Source organism: Diaporthe citri, assembly GCF_014595645.1.
Source record: "Diaporthe citri strain NFHF-8-4 chromosome Unknown scaffold_3, whole genome shotgun sequence".
Lineage (NCBI taxonomy): Eukaryota > Fungi > Ascomycota > Sordariomycetes > Diaporthales > Diaporthaceae > Diaporthe > Diaporthe citri.
In genome coordinates, this window is record NW_025064848.1 from 2,243,379 (window position 1) to 2,264,427 (window position 21,049).

At 56.9% G+C, this 21,049-nt stretch overlaps 6 protein-coding genes across 6 annotated transcripts; 3 read left to right on the forward strand and 3 right to left on the reverse strand.

Annotated features, from left to right (window-relative positions):
- Positions 1-701: 701 nt before the first annotated feature.
- INS49_008225 (uncharacterized protein) lies at positions 702-2,940 on the reverse strand (the record flags this gene model as incomplete). Its single annotated transcript, XM_043168970.1, has 4 exons — positions 702-734; positions 1,054-1,485; positions 1,596-2,142; positions 2,891-2,940. 4 exons carry the CDS (start codon positions 2,938-2,940, stop codon positions 702-704), a joined length of 1,062 nt encoding a protein of 353 aa, XP_043026650.1.
- Positions 2,941-3,447: 507 nt separating this feature from the next.
- INS49_008226 (uncharacterized protein) lies at positions 3,448-4,779 on the forward strand (the record flags this gene model as incomplete). The annotated part of the gene is made up of 2 exons (XM_043168971.1): positions 3,448-3,885; positions 3,976-4,779. The coding sequence occupies 2 exons, from the start codon at positions 3,448-3,450 to the stop codon at positions 4,777-4,779; spliced, it is 1,242 nt and encodes a 413-aa protein (XP_043026651.1).
- Positions 4,780-5,375: 596 nt separating this feature from the next.
- On the reverse strand, positions 5,376-9,776 carry INS49_008227 (uncharacterized protein; the record flags this gene model as incomplete). Its single annotated transcript, XM_043168972.1, has 3 exons — positions 5,376-6,057; positions 6,116-9,536; positions 9,602-9,776. 3 exons carry the CDS (start codon positions 9,774-9,776, stop codon positions 5,376-5,378), a joined length of 4,278 nt encoding a protein of 1,425 aa, XP_043026652.1.
- Positions 9,777-11,128: 1,352 nt separating this feature from the next.
- Positions 11,129-13,466, forward strand: INS49_008228 (uncharacterized protein; the record flags this gene model as incomplete). The annotated part of the gene is made up of 2 exons (XM_043168973.1): positions 11,129-12,811; positions 12,888-13,466. The coding sequence occupies 2 exons, from the start codon at positions 11,129-11,131 to the stop codon at positions 13,464-13,466; spliced, it is 2,262 nt and encodes a 753-aa protein (XP_043026653.1).
- A 2,795-nt stretch (positions 13,467-16,261) lies between these two features.
- Positions 16,262-17,506, forward strand: INS49_008229 (uncharacterized protein; the record flags this gene model as incomplete). Its single annotated transcript, XM_043168974.1, has 4 exons — positions 16,262-16,597; positions 16,691-17,164; positions 17,232-17,343; positions 17,397-17,506. 4 exons carry the CDS (start codon positions 16,262-16,264, stop codon positions 17,504-17,506), a joined length of 1,032 nt encoding a protein of 343 aa, XP_043026654.1.
- Positions 17,507-18,034: 528 nt separating this feature from the next.
- On the reverse strand, positions 18,035-20,300 carry INS49_008230 (uncharacterized protein; the record flags this gene model as incomplete). Its single annotated transcript, XM_043168975.1, has 2 exons — positions 18,035-19,422; positions 19,589-20,300. 2 exons carry the CDS (start codon positions 20,298-20,300, stop codon positions 18,035-18,037), a joined length of 2,100 nt encoding a protein of 699 aa, XP_043026655.1.
- Positions 20,301-21,049: the final 749 nt, after the last annotated feature.

A 21,049-nucleotide genomic window follows, 5' to 3' on the forward strand; every position in this document is an offset into this window, starting at 1 on the left:
CTGGGTGACAGGACGATCTCCACTGGTCACGACAATAGGCCAGGACTAACGATAATGGCGGAATCGAAGCATGAATAGAACCATTCCTCCGCACGGCAGAGCCAGCCAAGCTGCATGGCTCTTCGTATTGTCCTCAGCAGACGGTCGCACAGGATGTGTATCGTCCAAGACAACGTCGCACCAGGAGTGTTTTGTCCGACGCCAACTGATAGAGAAGACGCCACTAAGAGACAATCAGGCCTCAGACCTCCGATAAAGCTTGACGCACGCGTTTAAGCTTCTGCCCGAGCTTGACCGTCGTGCTCAGGTCGCAAAGGTCGGCCGGTGGTGTCTGCGCAGGAGAAACCCCATTTCCAATTTCCCTCGGGCTTGGGACCACCCCACCGACTCCTATTCTACAAAGTCCAGGTCTGAGCCCAGGAGGTGTTTTGTATGCCACTATAGTACCATTGAGGACGACGTCGGATGCTTTGCCCAAAACGGGCCGTCTCAAACAGCGGTCAGGCCCACCACCTTCCGGTCTCTCCATTGTCTCCACGCAGGTCGAGCCCTCCGGCTAAGCACCGCAGCTGTATTACAAAAAGTTCGGCGACGCACAGAGAACGTTCTCCCACATCGACTCGGCTATCCGACCCCTGCCCAGACGCGTGACAGGCCGAGGAGAAACCAGCACTGCCGACGGGTCACGATGCCAGCCTAGCTCACTGCACATGGAGCAGGGTCTCCATGTTGCTCTGCAAAGGACGTGAAACTTCAGAAATGTGGACTCCCGTGCCAGCACTGAGCCTCTGGCTCCCAGGGACGCGTGGTGGGTCTCACGACTCGAGGCCGAGGGCGCATCGGCTGCCAGCGGCCTGACGGACCGGGACCGGGCTGGCGATATGGAGAAGGAGGCGAGGTACGGATGTTGTGGGGGTGAGAGCGCGCTCCTGGCACTTCACAACCAAATCCGCAGTTCATTCCATCCAGGTGATAACGGTGATAAAGTCCAGGCCGCATGAACTCGCCGTAACGCTGCTCGGGCAGGAGGTACTCCTCTATAGACCCAAGGACCTCAGTCAGGATCCAGTGGCGGTCGCTGTGGTTGTCGTGCTCTGTCTTGTGCAGCAGGCGCTCCAACAACTCCGTCGCCTTGTCGATATGCCGGCGTTGCAGGAGCGTCTCTAAGATCTGATCGATCGTGCGTTGGGTCTCGGCTTCGCGGTTGGGTGCAGTTGCTGGCGATGTGTCCCGTCTCCGCCCGCTCCCCAGAGTGTTGGAGCTCTCCTCAAAGCGTCGGGCCAGGTCATGCCTCAACAGTATCTCCTCGATTACTCGTTCGATGTCTGTAAGGCTCACGGTTGCTGTGTCGCCTGGCCTCGAATGGCCACCGGTTCCATGTCTTAGTGCTTCCGCCTCGAAAGCCCTAAGTCTCTCAAACTCTTTTCGTTGTTCGTTCTCCTCCAATATTTCGCGGAATCGGACTTCCTGCGTCTTTATATCGTCCTGCAACAGGGTTAATTCCCATTGGCTGGTGGTCGGTGGATGGGAGCTCGCAAGGGAGGACGGTGTTAGATGGTGATGACGCCCGTCACCCTGGTGTTCCAATCACTCACCTGCTTGACGTCCGTTGCTCTTTGGCTCGCGAGCGCCTGAAGTCTGGCATGCTCCCATTCATGATCTCGTTGATCAAGAATCTTGAGAAGGTCAACCTCTTTAAGGCAGTCCTTGTCATGCTCCGGCGCAGCCCCTTGCTGGAGACCTCTCAGTCTCTCCAACTCCCGCCGCATGTCGCGCTCATCAAGCAACTTCAGGACATCCGCCTCGTCGAGACCCTTCTTCTGGGCCTGCTTGCTCTTCCGTTCCTCATTCTCTTTTTCCTGCTTCACTACCAGCCCCTTCAAGCGCTCAAGTTCGCTCTTCGCCGCCTCTTCTCTCATATTCCTCTGCTCGTCCGCCTTCGCGGAGCGTCTCTTCTTCGTCTCCTCTCCAAAATCCTTGGCTGCTTTGGCAGCCTCGTCTGTTCCCTTTAGGGTCTCTCCCATCTGGTCTAGGCGCTCCTGGATTGCCTTGACACCTTTTCCGACATTTTCGGTCGCAGATTTGGCCTGGTCAAACTGTGAATGGACACGCTCATCCAAGTGGCGTAGACCAAGGCTGTGGCTGTACTGTTCCCAGGTGCTGCTGTCCGCTGGATATTTTTCTTTGAGGAAGTCGAGAAGGCACTCTGTTTGACATACGGCAGATGCCGCTGGAGAAATGCAGGGTTTGGACTGAGGCATCCGGCTGTATGTGGGTCTAGCAGGGACGGCGGTAGGTTTGGCCTGGACGGTGCTCTTCGATTTGGCGGTTTTGTGCCCCTTTGAGCCCTTTTTAGGAGGAACTACCAGGCACATGTTGGACCCAAAAGCTGATCTAGATATTCGAAAGTGTTGCAGAACGATGCCAGCAAGGCAGAGAGACGTATCCAATATTTGTGGACATGGTCTTATATCACTTCGCAGAAACCAACATGTAACCGCAGCCTCGAAGTGGCACATGCATGGCATGATTGCGACTATCACAGCGAGCCCCTCTGGGGACAATATGTCTTGTTGGTGTATTGGTCTTACGCAAACTCAACAATACGACAGGAGATCCCTCGCTCGCATCCAGTGCCTCTGAATGGAAAGATGCAGCACCTGCTGCTTGTGGGCTTTGTGCTGAAAGCCCCTCTAGTTAACCTCACACACATTGTGGTCCCTTCGAACCCAGGTGGAGGGCCATAGTAATGGAAAGGTTGTTCCACTTCCAAGAAAGTGGCTTTCATGCAAATATCTCGAAATGTCTCATGAAAGCCCGTACATCGGCCACGCCGGGTCGCCACGGCACATTGTCTTGATGAGCTTCTACCATGCCGAGTGACACGCACCTGACCATGTGGTCGTCCAGTTGTACCGGGGATGTAGTGCAGGTTGACATTCCCAGGGTGTGCCGAGGTTGACAATTTGGACCCCTGAGTACGTCATACTATCGATAAGGCAATCAGAGGACAGCAGAAGACAGGACTCACGCCATATGGAATTGTCTTCTTGCAACGAAAAGTTGCAGCCCAGTGTTAGCATAGCTTTGGCGGGGAGAGCTGAGCAATTGCAGATCGTATCTTTCTTTCAGCCAGTGGCCACCACCGCTGGCCGGGCCCATTGGTGAAACGTAGGATCCACACCCTCATACGCTCATACGCTGAGGCCGGCCACCTCTGATCTCTCTAAGCCCAGAGCTTTCTGTCTCTGAAGTGGCCCCTCCGCGTGCCTCCGTCCCATCCCACCCTGGTCCATCTGCCTTGCCCCCCCATTCCAAACATTGACCGCCCTGAGAGGAACATCAACGAAGTGCCACGTTTCCAGCGACAACCCCAGACCCCAGGACCATCTCAGGACCATCCGTTGGCCTCCACGAGAGCCCACAGAAAGCACCAGACCACCCACCATGGCGTCCGAGGAACCTGCAGCAGCAGCAACCAGCAGCTCAGCTGTCCCAGACTCGACACCGGCTCCAGCAGCTCCAGCCCAAGAACCACCAGCACAGGGCTCAACGCCGGCAGAGACGCCGGCAGAATCTTCGGCCGATGCTTCGGCCCCGGCTAAGGCCCCAGTCAAGAAGACAGTCAGGAAAGCCGGCGCGAAGAACTACAGCACCGACCCGGCCCTGTACATCTACACCTCCCTGACCGCCGGGAACAGGCACATCATCACAGCCACCTCGCGCCTCGAGACCATCCTGCGCGCCAACCGCGTGCCCTTCAAGGCCATCGACGTCGCCACCGATGAGAAGGCGCGCATGCTCTGGGGCCGCCGCGCAGGCAAGGCCGCCGACGGCCGGCCGCGGAAGCTGCCGGGGCTCGTGCAGACGGGCATCGTGCTCGGCGTGAGTCTGCCCAGCCGCCTCTACAGCTCCCTCATCACTTCAATCGCTTTGGTTAGGATGGCTAGCTAACACCCAATCTCTGCGGCCTAGGACATTGTCGAGATCGAGGAGTGGAACGAGTACGGCGAGCTGAAGCAGCACGTCAAGATCTACTACGACGAGTTCACCCAGCCCAAGAAGGGCGCCGTCGCCCCCGTGCCCAAGTACAAGCAGCCCGAGGACAAGACGCCCTACCCGCCCGCCATGCTTAACCCACCGCCGCCCCCCGAGCGGGTCAAGAGTCCCGCGGAGCAGAACGCGAACAAGATCGCCCAGGCCGTCAAGAACTCGTCCAACAACAATACGGTAAAGGCCGCCACGAGGAGCGTCGCGGAGGAGGCGGCACAGAAGGCCAAGGAGACCGCGCAGAAGGCGAAGAAGGCCAAGCTGGAGGCGCTCAGGGAGAAGGTCCACGGCAAGAAGGCGGAGGCAGGCGGCGAGGAAGGGGAGGCGACCAAGGACGAGCAGGCCGCCGCATCTCCCAGCACAGCGACCGGGGCGTCCGCAGATCCCCCGACAAAGGAGATGTCGCAGCTGTCCGTCGCGGCGTCCGCATCGTCGTCCGCCACCGGCGCAGGCCTGCAGTCGCCCACCAGCGGCGCGTGGAAGAACAGCGGGGACGCAAGCCTGGGCGCGGCGCTGCACACGGTGCAGAGCCCTACGACGGCGACGTGGAAGGCGCCGGCGGAGGAGACGTTCGCGGGCGCCAGGGTGGAGAGTGCGAGCGCTGAGGAGATCGAGAGAATCGAGAACCGGGAGGCTATTAAGGAGGAGCCTGAGCCGGAGGAGGACGCTGTAGCGGACCCGGCTGGTGAGGTCGAAAAGGAGGAGGTGGCGGAGGGAAGCAAGGCATGATCATTGCAGGTCAATCAGATTGCCGGATTGCAGCACAATCCTAGTACAGTACAGATGTGTTCAACTGATGTTGAGGATCAGTGGCAAGGAGTATGGCAATGTGGCAAGTTTTATGTGTGCTTTGGATTGAGCAGGTAAGGTGCATCTGCCTGGGACAGTGATGATTTATAAGTCGTCAGAGTCACCAATTGGCCTCCCCAGATTGTCATTAATGTGAGCTTAAAGCAAGCTAACACTCCATGTTTGGACTCATACTCAGAATGCTCATACCGTGTGCCTGCTGTCAACCCTTATGAACTCTGGACTCTGACAATGCCCGAGGCTGGAATAGAGCGCTCAGCAGGTAGGCTCTTCATCAACAGGTGTGTATTGCAGCAATTATCTTGGAAGGGAGTGACAATAAACCTGGAGATCAACATACTCAGATTGGGGTAGCAGAGTTGTATCAAGCACACACCATCCGGGCAAACTGTGGATCACGGTAAAAGACGTTTTATGCCCAGACTCAAAATGTTTTCTGAGCTATATAAACACGGTCGCCATTTTCCTATGTACTTTTCCGGAAAAACAGACACCAAGCCCAGTCCGAAGGATACTCAGTCATACAGTCCTTCATCATCACTCGCCGTGCCGTCCTGGAACCCAGAAACCGCCTTTCCCTTCCCCTTACTCCTGCTGCTGATCCCGTTCGGCCCATCCCCTTCATCTTCGTCCTGGGCTGCAACCCCGTAGTCATCCTCGTACTCGGCATCCTCACCGTCACTCCCCTGGGCGACAGCCTTTCCTTTTCCCTTGCCAGCAGCCACAGACTTTCCTTTGCCTCTCGCGCTTCGCTGCGAGGCAGTCGACACCGTCCTCTGCCCGAGGTTGAGAGGCATAGGCCTCTGCTTTTCCGCATTGGTGCTCGCCCCGCCGTTGGTTTCCCGCCCGCCCTCGAAGGTGGCCCTGACCCGTTCGTAGTGAGACAGCTCGCCCGCGCTTACGCTGGGAATGAGCTCCCTGTGCGCGTCCATGAAGTCCTCCTCGGTCACCATCACGGCCACATCCTGCGGCGTGGCGTAGTGATCGAAGAAGTTGGCCGTCGAGATGGTCTGCTTCTTGCCCTCGGCCTCGGCTTCGGCATTGAGAACCTTGATCTTGGCGTCCACCTTGCCGGCCTGTCTCGTCACGGCTTTGAGCATGGCGTCGCTGCATAGCGCGTAGAAGTCTGCGCCTGTGTAGGTGAATGGCAGCTTCTCGGCGACGGCGCGCAGGGTGACTGTGGGGTGGAGGGTAAATCTGTAGATGAATGGTCAGTCCTCATGTTCGGACGGGTGAAACTATGGTGCCCACTTACTTTCGCGTCAGCGCCTCCAGAATCCTCAGCTGCTTTTCATGAGTGTCGGACACTCCCAAGTACAGCATCTTGTCGAATCGCCCGGGCCGCAGCAGCGCCGAGTCCAAGAGATCCGGCCGGTTGGTGGCGCCGATGACAAACACTCCTCCAGCGCTGTCCTCGCCGCTTGACATCCCGTCCAGTTCAGCCAGAAGCTGACTCACAATGCGGTCCATGACACCGCCGCTGTCTCCTTGGTTGCCTCTCTTTGGCGCCACGGAGTCCAGCTCATCGAAGAACACTACACACGGCCGGGCGTCCCTTGCCCTCTGGAACACCCGCCGCACGTTGGCCTCCGACTCACCAATGTACATATTCAGCAGCTCGGGACCCTTCACACTGAAGAAGTTCAGGCTGTACTCTGTTGCAATGGCCTTCGCAAGCAGCGTCTTGCCAGTGCCTGGCGGTCCGTAGAATAGAATGCCACTGCGCTTCTTCATGCCCTTGGCGAACAGCTCAGGCCGCTCGAGAGGCAGTTGAATGGTCTCTGAAACGGTGTCCTTCACGTTTTCTAGACCGCCAACATCATCCCATGTCACGTTGGGAATCTTTGGTGCGCCAATGGCGTCTGCGAAGTTCTTGCGCGCAGCCTCCACAGCGATGTCGAAATCAGCCGGTGTCAGGCCGCGTGAAGAAGCGCCGCCGGAGACTTGTATATCACGGACTGTGAGCCTGGTGCTCGTATCCATCGCTTGGGAGGTGAGCTTCTCGAGGCGTGACCGCTGAGCAACCAAAGCCCGGTCGACGACGTCGACCAGATCACCTGCGACTAAAGCGGCAGTCTTGAGTGCGACACTGCTCAAGTCGACATCAGGGCCGAGAGAAATGCCTCGGTCATCGATGATGCTCCTCAGTATCACTTCTCGCTCGCCTTCGTCTGGAGCTCTCATTTCGAGTTCGTGGGTGAACAGTCCTCTTACTCCATCGGGGACTTTATCCACTTCGGTCGTAGTAGCGATAACCACTCTGGCATCAGCCAGAATCTCTTTCATTGACGATACCATCCTGTCCGCGGTAAGAGCTTCGATATGCCTGATCAGCAAAGCGCAAGATTCTGGGCCGCAGCTCATGGCCCGCTCGGCCCGGCTCTTCAAAAAGCCTTCCGTTTTGACATCGCTGCCTCCCGAACCTGCGTCGTTGACGATATCATATGCATCTAGCACAAAAGTGTGAAGACCAATATCGAGACATGCATCGCCAGCAACGGTGGCTTTCCCAATGTTTCTCTGAGTGGAAACCAGTAAGATCGCTAGTGGTGGCATTTTTAGTTGCATAGCCCTCTGGCTAGTTGCTGCTGCCAGAAGTTCACGCAAGCGGTTCCGCAGGGGCGAAACTTGGGGCCGCTCTGGCTCCGTGATTGCTGTGGGTGGAGACTGAAAAGCTCGATCTGGCGGCTTTCTCAGGCCAAGATAATACCTCCACGTACTGTCCTTGACGCCCGGTATGCGACTGGTCACAGAACCTGTCTGTCGTAAAAGTGTCATTGATACATCGATACATGCGACTGAGCCCCATGTATCCTCTTCAGGTTCTTCCTCAGAGCCTTCACGTTTCATATTAACGATATGGGTGACCTTGAACCAGACCACCTCGTCATAGTTGAGGCCTTGTCTTCGATTGGTCGGATTTGACGCTGCCAAAGACAAGATATCATCAACAGCGAGGTTATCCGTGCCGGACTCCTGGAGTGTTCTTCCAAGCTGCGTGTCGATGGGAAATGCGATCAAGTCACCAATCTTGACTATTCTCGATTTCTTTTCGAAGTAGCACTTGACACCAGCCATGACGGCTGCTTGTACGTCTCTCTCGACCGATTTGGGAGTTCGTACATGCCTCAGGGTAACCTCGCGAGCGTAAGGTGGTTGCGACGAGCCTGTCAGCTTGGACAAGGGGTTCTTCGCCAGAACGGGAGAGCCCCTTTTCAAAGGTGCGATGCGCAGATAGGCTGGGCCGTCAAGATTCGCCAACAAAACTGGTGAAACATATACCGCAGGGCTTGACGGTTTCTGTAATTGCGACTCAAAGAACGAGGGTCGTCTTCCCTCATTTTTGGAGTGTACAATTCTTGTCACAGGCCGCTGCGAATACCCCTCTGGCAGCCCGAAGACCCTGACAGGTCGCCAATCTGGCTCATCCTGGCCTATGTCGCCAAAGCTCCCGAGGCCAAATTGGCCAAAACCGTTCACAGGTGGTTCCTGCGCGGGTTCCAGCCTCACCCAGTCGCCAGAGAAACAGCCAATTCTGGTCAAATTGCTAATGTCGACATATACACGCGCCTCCTCATCGTCAGCGGGGACAACCTTCGGATGCAGGAGCTCTGGAGGAATGGGTTTCATAAGACCCTGTGCTTTGAAAAGCCGCCCACGAGGTCGATCGAGTCTGGCAGTAGTGGCAGTGAAGGTCGAGAAGACTGAACCAGGCGTGCTTACACCATTGGTCTTTCGCCCACGGCCCAGCGTCATTGGCGTGCCAGCAGCGATTGTAGACACACCGCTCGCAGCCGTTGCGGGTAAGGCTGGGGCCTGAAGGGAGATCATGTCATCCATTGAATCATCTGATAAATCATCGTTTTCGTCCAAGGAAAGTTCTGATTCCTCAGTCTCAGTAATGACATCAGATTCTTCAGTCTGAACCTCGGTCCCCGTCCTATACCGCTCCTCAGCTGCTGAGTAAAACTGATCGTTTGCAGTGTCGTCGTCATCCTCGGCGAGCCCATTAAGCTTCTGAGACGAAGACATAGCGGAAGGAGCACGGCTGTCCTTGGAGTGAATGCGACCTCTGGACACGATGATCTTAGTCGACGGAGACAAGATACCTTGAGCAACTGGCTCGCAAAGCGTAACCTTGCCTGGGTTCGGTGGCACGTGAGTTATGGCGTGGGGCGATAGAGGTAGCGGAAACAGGTCTCCAGCATGAACAACTTTCAATGTACCAAGAGCAATGCGTATGGCCGTCTTTAGACGACCCTCTGGGGACGATTCGGCTGCGGAGCCTTTGCCCTTAAGTTGGGCAGATGTGACATCTGGATGGTCCCGGAAGAAGGTGCCTTCCCCGTCTTCCAACCTTTTCGCAAGCTCACCCTCGAGGCTCACGAAGACGGTATCCAGCGACAAAGCCACCACATCCAGAACCAGTATCTCAATTCCGCTTCGGCTGTGGCTGGACAGCTTGGATGGTGCAACTTGTTGAAGGGTGGTCGCGAAGCTCTGGAGGGCCAGGGAGGAGGGAGAAAACTGGAGAGTCGAGTGTGCGAGGGCGGAAGACTGGGTGACAGGAACTATGGTCCAGTTGGTGGTCTCTGCAGAGGCATTGGGCGCCCATGGGGCCAGAGCAACATGGAGCACATCGGGGACGAGGGCGGCGTCTTGGTCATGTTCGGTGTCTTCAGCGGAAGGAACCCTTGTTAGCGAGAGAGTACCAGGCGGGGATGGAGTCAGGAAGAGCTACCATAATTCAAGTGTGGAAACAGGTCGGCAAACAAGTCCTCGGATAAGATCCCAACGTCGCCCTTGACATGGTCGTCGAGAACAAGGCGGGCAGCAATGGCAGGCTTGTCGTTCCTCCGCCTCCTCTTGCGCTTCCGATGGGAATGGGACAGGTCGACTGGTGCCAGCGAAGACATAGCCGCCAGATGTTATGAGCAAGAGAGGGATGGGTGGAGGGAGGAACCGAGGGAGTCGCAGCTCCAGTATGGCAAGACGCTTGACCTGGAGGACGGCGATGGACGTTCGGCCCCGCAGCGCACAGCTATGGAGCTTGCCTATCGGGAGCTCATGATCTTGCTTGAGGATGGGGGCAGGAGATGGGGCAGCATATAACACGGCGCATTCGACTTCGTTCGACCAAGCTGGTGGCGCGCGCAGGTCTCCAAGGCCAAGTTATTGTGCTGCAGGCAGGACAGACATGCAACAGGTCGTGTCGGAGTCGATTATTTCGGCGCGGAGGCACGTTGACGAGGGCCGTGGACCCCTGCCGATTCTCCTGGAGAACCTCGGCAAGCGGGCTGCAGAATGGGCAGCCGGCCGACTCCAACCCCAACCCAACTCCAAGCCGCGCCGACCGGCAAGTGTCCGTGTTTAGTTGCATCTGTAGGCAACCTTGTTAAGGCCACGGCCCATACCCATGTATAGGTAACAATCTATCTATCTTCACAAACTCAACTTCGATCCATCCCAACTGGGACATGTTCATCTTCTCTATGCGAATTGCTTGCTTTCTGCAACGTGCAGCAACCTACTTGGTCGTGCGTCCGACCTGACTACTGCAAGTGGCAGCAGACACTGCAAGACACTGACGGCAACATCACAACGACACCAGATGCAAAACCATGATTCCCTTCGCTGACATCTCCAGCAGTGGTGGATCTTCCGTCCTATTCCACTCTGTTCTGCTCTGTCTCATGGATAATTACACCGCCGCCAGTGTGGCTTCATCTTCACATGCCTGAGATCCATGTATGACTAGCGGCATCGAGTCGAGCCGCCTGCAAATTTTCGGTGATCACCCCTGCATGATGACGCGGGGGCTGAATCTCTCACCATGGACCAACCATTACACTGTATTGCGGACGACGCCCTCTCCTTACCCCATACTATCACATACCACGGTCACGCGCTCTTCTCGAGCGCCGCCCTCGTGCCATTTCAGCGTGCCTTCTCACCTTTAAACCGTCCCTCACTGATCCAGTATAGGCTACCCACCCGAGTGGTCCAGGTCCCTCTAGTTCTATCTTCTAGGGTAGTCAGGGTTTTTTTCTTCTTCTCTTTGCGCAGCTAGACCATCGCGTTAGACGACCGACGCCAGTTCCTGAACTAAAGAACAATAGTCTTTGTATATATATTCCATGACGTCTTTCCAAATTTATGCGCGCTTTCACTGTACTGCCTTTTCCTCACTCTCGACCCCTTGGCTGCCCTTGATCCTTTCGCCCTTCTCTGGCTTGCTTCACTCCCGTCGCAAGCACGACCGACAGCGATGACAGGTAACAACACAGCCGGCCCGAGCTCGACGCCCTTGGTCCACTCCGCCGTCGAGTTCGCAAAGCAATCACAGAAATTGTCGCACAAGAACCCAGAGGAGGATAATTCGGACAATGTCGCCGCCCAGGCTGTCTTCGTCACGCCCAGAGACGCTGTCATCGCCACGGCTGAAGGACACAGGCTGCCAGGGGTCCCGCTAGAAGAGGCGCAGAAATTGAACATACTGAAGCAGGAACTGGAGCAGGACCAACCCGCAGCCGCGCAAACACAGAGCAATGGCGGCGCCGACCAGACCTCCGAGGCCCACGGCTCCCACGACCCAAGCGAAGCGCACAAAGCTTTCACCGCACCCCCCGTGCCCAATGGCAAGTCCTTGCAAAAGACGTCTGAAGGCTCCCTGCGACGAGCAATGCCGCCCTCGCATACCAACCCCCTTTTCCCCCCACTGCCTCTCTACGGGCCCTCGTCCATACTGCGAGACATTCATTGCTCGGCTTTCCGCGTGTCCTCCTTCTTCCTCAGCCTCTCGTTCCTAGGAGTTATAGTACTGGGGTCCCTCTTTACGAGCATCCCACTCGTCGCAAAGCGCATCTGGTTCAGACTCACGTTTCGAAACCCCGATAAAGATCGCCCTTTTTATGAGGAGGAAGTCCGCCGACGGGACGCAAGAAAGGAGGAAGCGCGGAAGTGGACGCACCGCACCTCCGAGGAGCGACGTCTGACCGATACCGACAGTGCGCTGAACGACGACGGTTATATCCCATCAGAAGGTGGCCCAGACCCAATAAAGTGTGACGTTGGCTACTACGCTCGACGGGTTGGCCTCGACGTTGAAGAATTTGGTGTTCAAACCGAGGACGGATTCGTAATCGACCTGTGGCATGTTTACGACCCTCGTGAATACGTGGGATTGGACCCCAAAGAGCGCCAACCCCGGGGCCCCGACCCTTTCACGGGCGGGAAGCGGCGGGGCAGGGCGTTGAAAGACCCCAACGCGCCGCGGAAATACCCAGTGCTGCTCATCCACGGCCTGTTGCAGTCAGCCGGGGCGTACTGCGTTAACGACGACCAGTCACTCGCCTTTTGGCTGTGCAAGTCCGGATATGACGTCTGGCTCGGCAACAATCGCTGCGGGTTCAAGCCGAAGCACGTGCTGCTGGAGTACTCCGACCCCCGCATGTGGTGTTGGAATATCAGGCAAATGGGTGTCTTTGATCTGCCCGCGCTGACCTCCCGTGTGCAATTCGAGACGGGATTCTCAAAGATTGGCCTGGTAGCCCACTCTCAGGGCACGACCGAGACATTCGTCGCCTTGGCCAAGGAGCAGAGGCCGGAGCTGGGGGAGAAGCTCTCTGTCTTCTGCGCCCTGGCACCAGCCGCCTATGCTGGCCCGCTGATTGGGAAGATGTATTTCAAATTCATGCGGGTGATCACCCCGGCTATGTTCAGGATGATGTTTGGTATTCACGCCTTTATACCGATCATGTTGACCATGCATGGACTCTTACCCGCGAAGCTCTACGGTTGGTTGGGCTACAAAGTGTTCTCTTTTCTGTTCGACTGGACGGACATCAGGTGGGACCGCGGGCTTAGGAACAGATACTTCCAGTTTGCTCCTGTCTACGTCAGCGCAGAATCGATGAGGTGGTGGCTGGGGCGCGAGTGTTTCGCAAAACATGTGAGTCAATGCTCCCCGTCGCCTGTGGCGGCGCACGCATTCTCCGTACTGTTCCTGGGCTAATGTCGTTGCGCAGAAATGTATCCTCGCTACGAAGGAGGAATGGCGCGCCGAAGAGCGTGAGGACGAGGACGAGTCTCAGAACCCAGTCGCCGCCGTGCCCCCCGAGGCTCATATCAACGAGCCGCACTCGCCAACACACCGAACACGCCACCACCACCACCGGAGACCGAAGGGATCATCTGCATGGTACAACTCGCAAAGCCCGCCAATGGCGCTCTGGGTGTGCGGCCGCGACAACCTGGTAGACGGGAATAAGCTCCTGCGTCGGTTCGAGCGGGGCCGCGAGCCGCATGCGCGCCTGGTGTTTAACAAGGTCATCCCCGAGTACGAGCATCTCGATGTCATATGGGCAATGGACGCCGAGCGCGAAGTATTCCAGGAGCTGAGGGAGACGCTCTGGCGGACATGTCCTGCGAGCGAGCGTGCGAGATGTCGGGTGCCGAAGTGCTGTGAAGATGTTGAACAGTGGGTTGACGATCGGAAGAGAGGCGAAAGGGCGGGCAATGGCGACGAGGCGCCGGCCGACAGCGAGGGTGGTAAAGATGTGGGCGTCGAAAGCGCCAGCAGCAGCGAAGAGCCATCGACTGAGTAATGAGATTACGAGAGACGCTGTAATGGGCAATGGGCATTTACATATATATACTGGCCCTTTGGATATATTGCGCTGCTTGGACATATACGAGGCATTGGGATATCAAGATTAGCCTGGCGTCTTGGTTGGCTGTTTATTGTCGATGCATAGCAATAGAATTGGCGTCCTGCCACCAGACAGATCTCACAGATAAAGTTGATACAGTTGTTGCTGCATATGCATATGCATAATTCATTGCGAACAGTCATGCCAAGCACAGTAACTGACAAATGCACAGCACATTAATGCGGAACCGGCACAGTGGCCCGCGAGATGAAGGATTGATAAGAAAAGGAGACGGCGGACAGGAAAATGGCTCTCGCCATCAACAGGATTGTACGCGTAAACACACAAGAGGTGCACACCGGAGGCGGTCAAGCTGCTTCAAGATCGCACACCGGCGCCTAGTAAAGTTGCGAATGCTTACCAGATGCTCGGATCCGTTGGCTGCTAGCCGTTGTGGTAGTCGAGGTCCTGGGAAGGTGGTTCCGCAGAGGGGCAAAACCATCCCCACCCGCTGAGGCCGGAGTCCTGTTTGTTTGCCTATTTATCCTGGCCGTCCCGCCTGGCAGCCTGGCAGCTCCCGGTATCGAGGTTGGCAGTACCCAAGGGCCCAGCTGCCTTGCCGTTCTCCTGTGCTGCCGAGTGCGAAGAGGGCCGAGGGATCTGCACGATGGACTCCTGGAGGGCAAAGGCGGATGTTTCGAAACATTGGAAGCTTCTCATGTTTCACCAGCATGTGCGTCTCGCAGATCAGTTGGGCGACGGCTCTCTGGGGAGGGCACTACTGCGGCACCTGTGCGCCTGTGGCACATGCATGCAAGTGCGGGACACACAAGCATGCCCCCGGCCGTTGTTCAGCCAATGCGGTTGACGTGCCTGGCGTGCCGACGGGGAGCTACCGGCCGACGTCCAATCAGGCGGCCAGGGAGGGCGAGCCGGCAACCTTTCCCAAACACACGGCCTCCCTGCGTCCCTGAGCCTCCCTGAACCTCACCTTAAGTCAACTCCACTTCACCCGCCCGACTCACCAGCTCACTTACTCACTCACCCGTCCACCCCACTGAATCCGCATCCCACTTCAGCCTGATTTACGGAGCCCGAAGCCCATCCCGCACCATTGCAAGCTTATCTGTGATCGGATCTCAGCCCAAAGAATGCGGGCCTGGTGGACAGCGGCCAACTTGGCACGACTGATCGGTGAAGGGACTTTGACTCGGTCACTCCCAACACGGCCCTGTGGCCCTGCAGTACCTGCAGATGTTTGCAAGCTGCAGAGCTGCCCAGGACATCTCGAGATGCCATTTCTTTTCCCCCTTTGGGGCCATGTTGGTGGTGTGTTGTCCGGATCTCATACAGGCAAAACTCTGGCCGAGCCAGATATACGACCTCCGTGTGCGCTAGTCTCCACCGCGGCACACGCTTGTTAGGCAGGTCTCACGTATAGCCAGCCCCTGTCAGTGTTTTAACGTCGATCATCTGCAAAGAGAACAGAGTCGGTGCTTGGCTTCGAACCCTGTCTCAAATGTTTCTCATGCAGCTCGTCTGGTCCATTCGGGGCCCCAGCCGCTCCCACACGCGCAGCGTGTCTATCTCTCGGTATGCCGTTCTGAGTGGCCGGCCCGCCTCACGCGCGGTGCTCCTTGTCATATCGAGCTGCTCACCGCGCATGTCTCATCACTCGGTGCCTCGGAGCAGCGACGCAGTACTGTGCAAGTAGAACCCCACCCTGAATCATCCCTTCTCCTCTCATATGCCCATCTCCTGATCTGGGTGTGATATGCCCGACCCTCTCAACGGCCCGGAAGAAGAGGAGCTCCAGTTTCCCAAGGTCCCCAGTCTCAGCCAGACTGCAAGGTCGCCTAGATTGGCGAGTAGCAGGCAAGAAGGGACCAACAGACAAGGCATGTGCGGGCGTCAAGCGACGTTACCCACTCGCCTCTTCGCCCCCCTCCCCTGCATCTGGTGGTGCGGCTCCCCGGCAGATCTGCGCGCCACTACCCTTGTCGCCTTTTGACGCCTCGTCGCTTGTCGCTTGCCACTCCGTCTCCCCCTTCCCACCAGTGCGCGTGGTGACTCGGACGGCGGGCATCTGGACCATGCAAGCTCCATGCAGGGCGAGCCGTGCCCACTCATTCCGTGCGCGACTTTGCTTGTGCAGGATATTTAACACCACATTCCCGTCTGAGGCACATGGGCGGTTCTCGCAAGGTCGAGACTCTGCTCACCCAAGGCTGGTATCATCGTTGATCGACTTTGGAACCGCGTGGCTGGTACCATCTGATCTCTCAACCCTCCCTTTCTCCCGCCGTCCCTCATTCACACGGCGTTCGCCTTGATTGGCAAAATTCCTTCCTTATTGTGCTCAATACCGACCTTCATTGTCAAGGCATAGAACTCTTTGTTGCAGGCCCAACAATAGCTTTATTCTTCGAAATCCCACGATCATTCTTCACTGTGACCTCGTCACAGATACACATACTTAAGCAGTCAAATCTGTCTACAGACGAGTCTGCCTGGCTGATTTGGCCCCCTTCGATCTTCGTTGCTTGAGCTTCAGTCCCAGTACAGGTCACCTTGCTGCTTGTGTCAGACTTGCTTCTGCCTCACAGTCACTTTTTTTTTGGCGACGGGCAAGCAATCATACAAAGAGCCAGCCTCCTTCCTCGACAGTACTCGATCTCAAGTTTCGATTTCTTCAGTCTCGAGCATCTTAAACAGTCTCACTTTCGACACTGTACATATCTTTTGACAAGATGCCTTCAGTCGCAACTACCGTTTCCACCCTGCTCGGCGCTGTCCATCTGGTGGCAGGGGCGGCCTACACTTTGACTGATAACTACAACCAAGCCAACTTCTTCGACTCGTTCGAGTTCTTCTCCGAGGCAGACCCCACCAAGGGCTTCGTCCAGTACCAGGACAGGGTCAACGCTGCCTCCCAGGGACTGGCGGGCTTCCACCAGGACATGATCTACGTCGGCAGCGACCACAAGACCGCCAACCCCGCCAATGGCCGCGCCAGTACGCGCCTTAACAGCAAGAAGACGTACACCCAGATGCTACTTGTCGCCGATGTCGTGCACATGCCAGTTGTAAGCCACTCCATCCTTTCAACCTACAATTCTCACCTTCCCACCCTCGCAGAGACATCAGAAACAAACAAGTACTAACCCATTGTCGTATAGGGATGCGGCACATGGCCCGCTCTGTGGACGTACAACGAGGCCTGGCCGTACAAGGGCGAGATTGACATCATTGAGGGTGCCAACAGCCAGCAGTCCAACCAGGTGACCCTTCATACTGGGCCTACGTGCACCATGACCCAGGGCGAAACGGTTGATGGCACGGAGTTGACCAGCGGAAACTGCAACGACGGCAGTGGCGGGCTTGGTTGCCCCCAGACCACCAACAGCACCAAGAACTTTGGCAAAGGCCTGAACGCAAACGGTGGTGGTGTTTATGCAATGGAGTGGACTAGCGACGCCATTTCAGTCTGGTTCTTCCCCAGGAACAGCACAATGCAGAACAAGATCTCGTCTTCAAACACAACAGTCGACTCTTCTACATTCGGCACTCCCCTGGCCAGCTTCGTGGGAGGAAGTACCTGCGACATCGACAACAACTTCAAGGAGCACTGGATCACCATCAACACAGATTTCGTGAGTACACCTCCCCATCCCAACCTCGCCACTCCTTCTTGCCAGATTGCTAACACCAGACTTATAGTGTGGTCAATGGGCCGGTGCCACCTGGGCCAACGATGCCGAGTGTTCTGCAAAGGCACCCACCTGCGAGGAATACGCAGCTCAGGACCCCAATGCCTTTGTAGACGCATACTGTAAGTTCACTCCCCGTCTTTCCTGTCATGATACAGCAGCTAACCATCAACAGGGCTCTTCAAGTCGATCAAGGTCTACAGCAAGTCTGACGGTGCAGCGGCTGCCACGAGCGCCCCCGTGAAGAGGGGCATGCGTTTCATGCCACGCGATTACCAAGCCTAAGGCGAACTGTCGAAAGCTGCACATACTCTTCTGCCGTCGTTTACCTGGCGTGAATGGACAAAAGACGGGGGATAGGTGTTGTGTGGAGATCTTCTTTTCTTCTCCTGGTTCTACAACCTTGGGCGACATGCCATTTTGATACCACTTGTTTGCACGGATGGGCGTTGATTCATATTGGGCTCATTTCTTTTGAGAGCTTTTGTCTCCTGGCCGGGGTTTCGTCGTGGGCTTCAGGATGACGGTACATAGTGCGATGAAATATACCAATCCTCAGGGACATCTGGCACGTTAAGAAATTTTCCGTTTTATGCAGTCAAGTGATGTGAATTGTGTTATGCGAAGATTAACAGAATGACTTTGCATCTTGCTGGCTGGTAAAAGCGGCTGGCAGAAGCCTTTAAAACATGAAGCAACCGCAACGCCGGAGCTGTTTGCCTTTAAATTCAGGACTTGAACTAATAACGTCCTGACTAGTATCCTGATCTTTTGTGCTATAGCTATAAGTGCTTTGGGCCGCCATTAGCTGAGCTACTGCCAACTCCTTCCCAGCAACCCGTCCCCGCTCAACTTGTTAGCCTTCTTCTCCCACTCTTCAATCCTAATGATCAGCTCGCCCATCAAACCATTCGCCCAGCCGAACCACGCGCGCGTGAAGGAATTCCCGTTCCACGAGTTGACGCTCTCATGGACAACTCCCATGCCGGACGTCGAGTTGAGAACCATGCCGAGCTGCTCGGCAACCACGTCCTCTACGCCCCCTTTCCCCTTAGGGCCGACGAGCCCCGTCTCCTCGTCAAACGCCGTCATGCCGGCCACCAACGCCGCCATGGGCCACGCCTTCCCTGGCCCGAGGTGCGGGCCCCCGACGGCAGAGATCTCAGGGCCCTTGGCGTAGTAAGGGTTCGCGAGCGACAGGGCGAACCGCCTCGTGTTCTGATAGATCTTGGCGTATTCGCTCGCCGGCCGCAAGCCCTCGGTGGCGGTGCCGAACTTGGCCGACTGCCGCGCGTACCCAAACAGGGGCATCGCCAGCAGGCTCGGGATGTTGGCGTCGTCCATGAGGTTGACGCCGCCGAAGCCGTCGCACTCGTACGCGAAGATCTCGCCGAAGTCGCGGTGCTCGACCACCGCGTCCTTGTCGATGCCCCGCCGGATCCCGGCCGCAAGCGAGCGCATCTCCCCCGTCATGTTCGCGGCCAGCTCAGTCTTCTCGGCGTCCATCCCCGGGAGGGCGGCGCCGCTGCTGTCTGCGAGCATTTCCATTATGATGGATGCCTCTTCTAAATATTTTGCGAACATCATGTTGGCGGGCACGAGGAACTGGAAGATTGTGGCATCATCGCTAGGGCGGAACGCCGTGCGAACCATGCCGTTCGTCTTGCTCGGGTTCCCCAGCCCGTCGTTGGTGAGCGTCTCCGAGCCCCGGTTCGTCCAGCCCGTAAAAGTCCACGCCGAGGGCAGCACGCGGCCCTCCTCATCATACGTACCCACCCTCATGGCAGCGGCAGCGTCGGCGGCGGCCTGGACGGCATCGACCCAGCTGTACCTTGCAAAAAAGGCCAGGTCCTTGGTGCGCTCGTAGTACCCCGAGCTGACCTGCAGGAAGGACGCGAGGCTGTCGAGCTCCCACTTGCAGTCGAAGACCTCGGACGGGTCGTAGGCCGGGCGCGGGTTGTTGTGGTGGTAGGCGCCGTTGACGGTGGGCGGGATCCCGGACTCGGGCGGCGGCTGGAAGGAGTGGCAGTACGGGGATATGATTATGTAGCGCGAGTGCGAGTTGATGAGCCCCCGCCAGAGCGAGTTCAGGGTGTTGAGGCTGCCGCCTACCGACGAGCTCTCGGGCGTGAGGAAGTGCAGGTACGAGTACAGCTGGCTTGCGCTGTCGCGCAGCCACATGGCGTCGATGTCGCCCGTGACTAAGACAGTGTGTTAGTGAGTCGATCTCATATAAATCCTAGATGCGGGAAGGGAGTAAGATCTCAAGTGAGATCTCAAGAAGGTCCTCGTCACTCTTGCTTTGCATAAGAAATAAGGCCATCCTCGAGATTCCAGGAAGGATATGATCTCCCTTGGACTACTTACTGATGTAGCTCAGCTCCTCCGTCGTGTCGGTGCCGTTATCCTGCGCATAGCCGTGCCACTTGACCATAGTGTCGAGCGTGTTCGGATAGCTGTTCTGGAAGAGCCGGTACAGGTCTGGGTCCTTGACCACCGACTCCATCTTGGTGATATATTCCTCGAGGTCTGGGACCACGAAAGTCCGACACTCTGGAGGCGGACGGACCAGCGGGAATTGTCGACTGCCTGTAGACTTGGGGCCTGGCTGGCTACTCATGTAGCTCTCGAAGCTCATAGGACATTCCACCGTCGGTTTTGGGGCCTCTTCTTCAACCTTCCCAGGTATGACTTTGGTCTCTTCGTCAATCTTCTCGGGATTGGCCGAGGCTGCAGGCGGGACATCCCCAGGACTAGTCGGGCGTTCAAAGTCGTAACTATCCTCATCCTGCTCGACCTCAACCTGAGGCTCATCCTCGTCATCGTCATCATCGCCGTAGACGTCCGTGATCTTTGGCGGACTCGATCCCGAAGACCCTGGATTCTTCTGGCCCGGACTAGCATTGCCACTGGACGGCGGTGCAGTTGTCTTCCCATCCGTCACCCCTCCAGCCGCCGGATCGGTCGCAAAGTCAGGAGCATCGCCCCATGCCAACGGCCGATCCCAGCCGATGTACAGAAAGGTGACGGCGATGAAGAGCGCCAGTATCAGCAGCCGGGTGCTGCGGGTGCTGAACATGTTGGCGAGCACCACGCGAGCATTGTCCACGGGTCAGGATCAAGACTGCAGGAGCAAGCAACAAAGAGAACAGATGGTCGACCACACGAAAGATGCGATGAAACCACAGACCCGCTTGCGGGTCCCGAGGCCTGGCTCTAGTCCTCTAGCTGCCAAGTGTCTCAGAGTGTCGTCGGCTCGTCCGACGAGCCAGCACAGACGCGAACAACGCGCACTGCAAAGGGCATTCAGGAGGATTGTCGTGGAGGAATGTTGCAAGTGTTGAGTGTCGATCAGGACAGCAGGACCCCCTCCAACTCAGCTCAGCTGGATGACGGACCCCAGATCGTGTGCCCGGCTTCGAGGTGGCCATTAGCCTCTTGGCTTGGCAAGGAAGGACAATGGCCCGATGGAGGGTGCCCCTGCAGGCTGTCTATTTGTGGCCTGGTTATGGTACGCGACAATGTTCAGCGCGCTGACTGCCTAATCGGGACTTCCACACGAATGGTGGAGGGTGAGCTTCCGAACCCGAGCAGCTGAACAGATTTTGTAACCAATGCCTGTTATTGTTTCCATCGACGTTATCTCGAGATTTGTCTCTATATAGAATTTCCAGCCAAACCAGTGGAGAACAGTTCTGCCCTCCCAGAAAGGTAAGGCCAATGCTGGAAAGTTTTGGGGCCCTTGCGAGCTGTGCTGCAGTGCTACACAGTGACTGGTCAGCCGGCCCAACACCCAGATACAGAGGCGTCGATGCAGCACCGAGGATG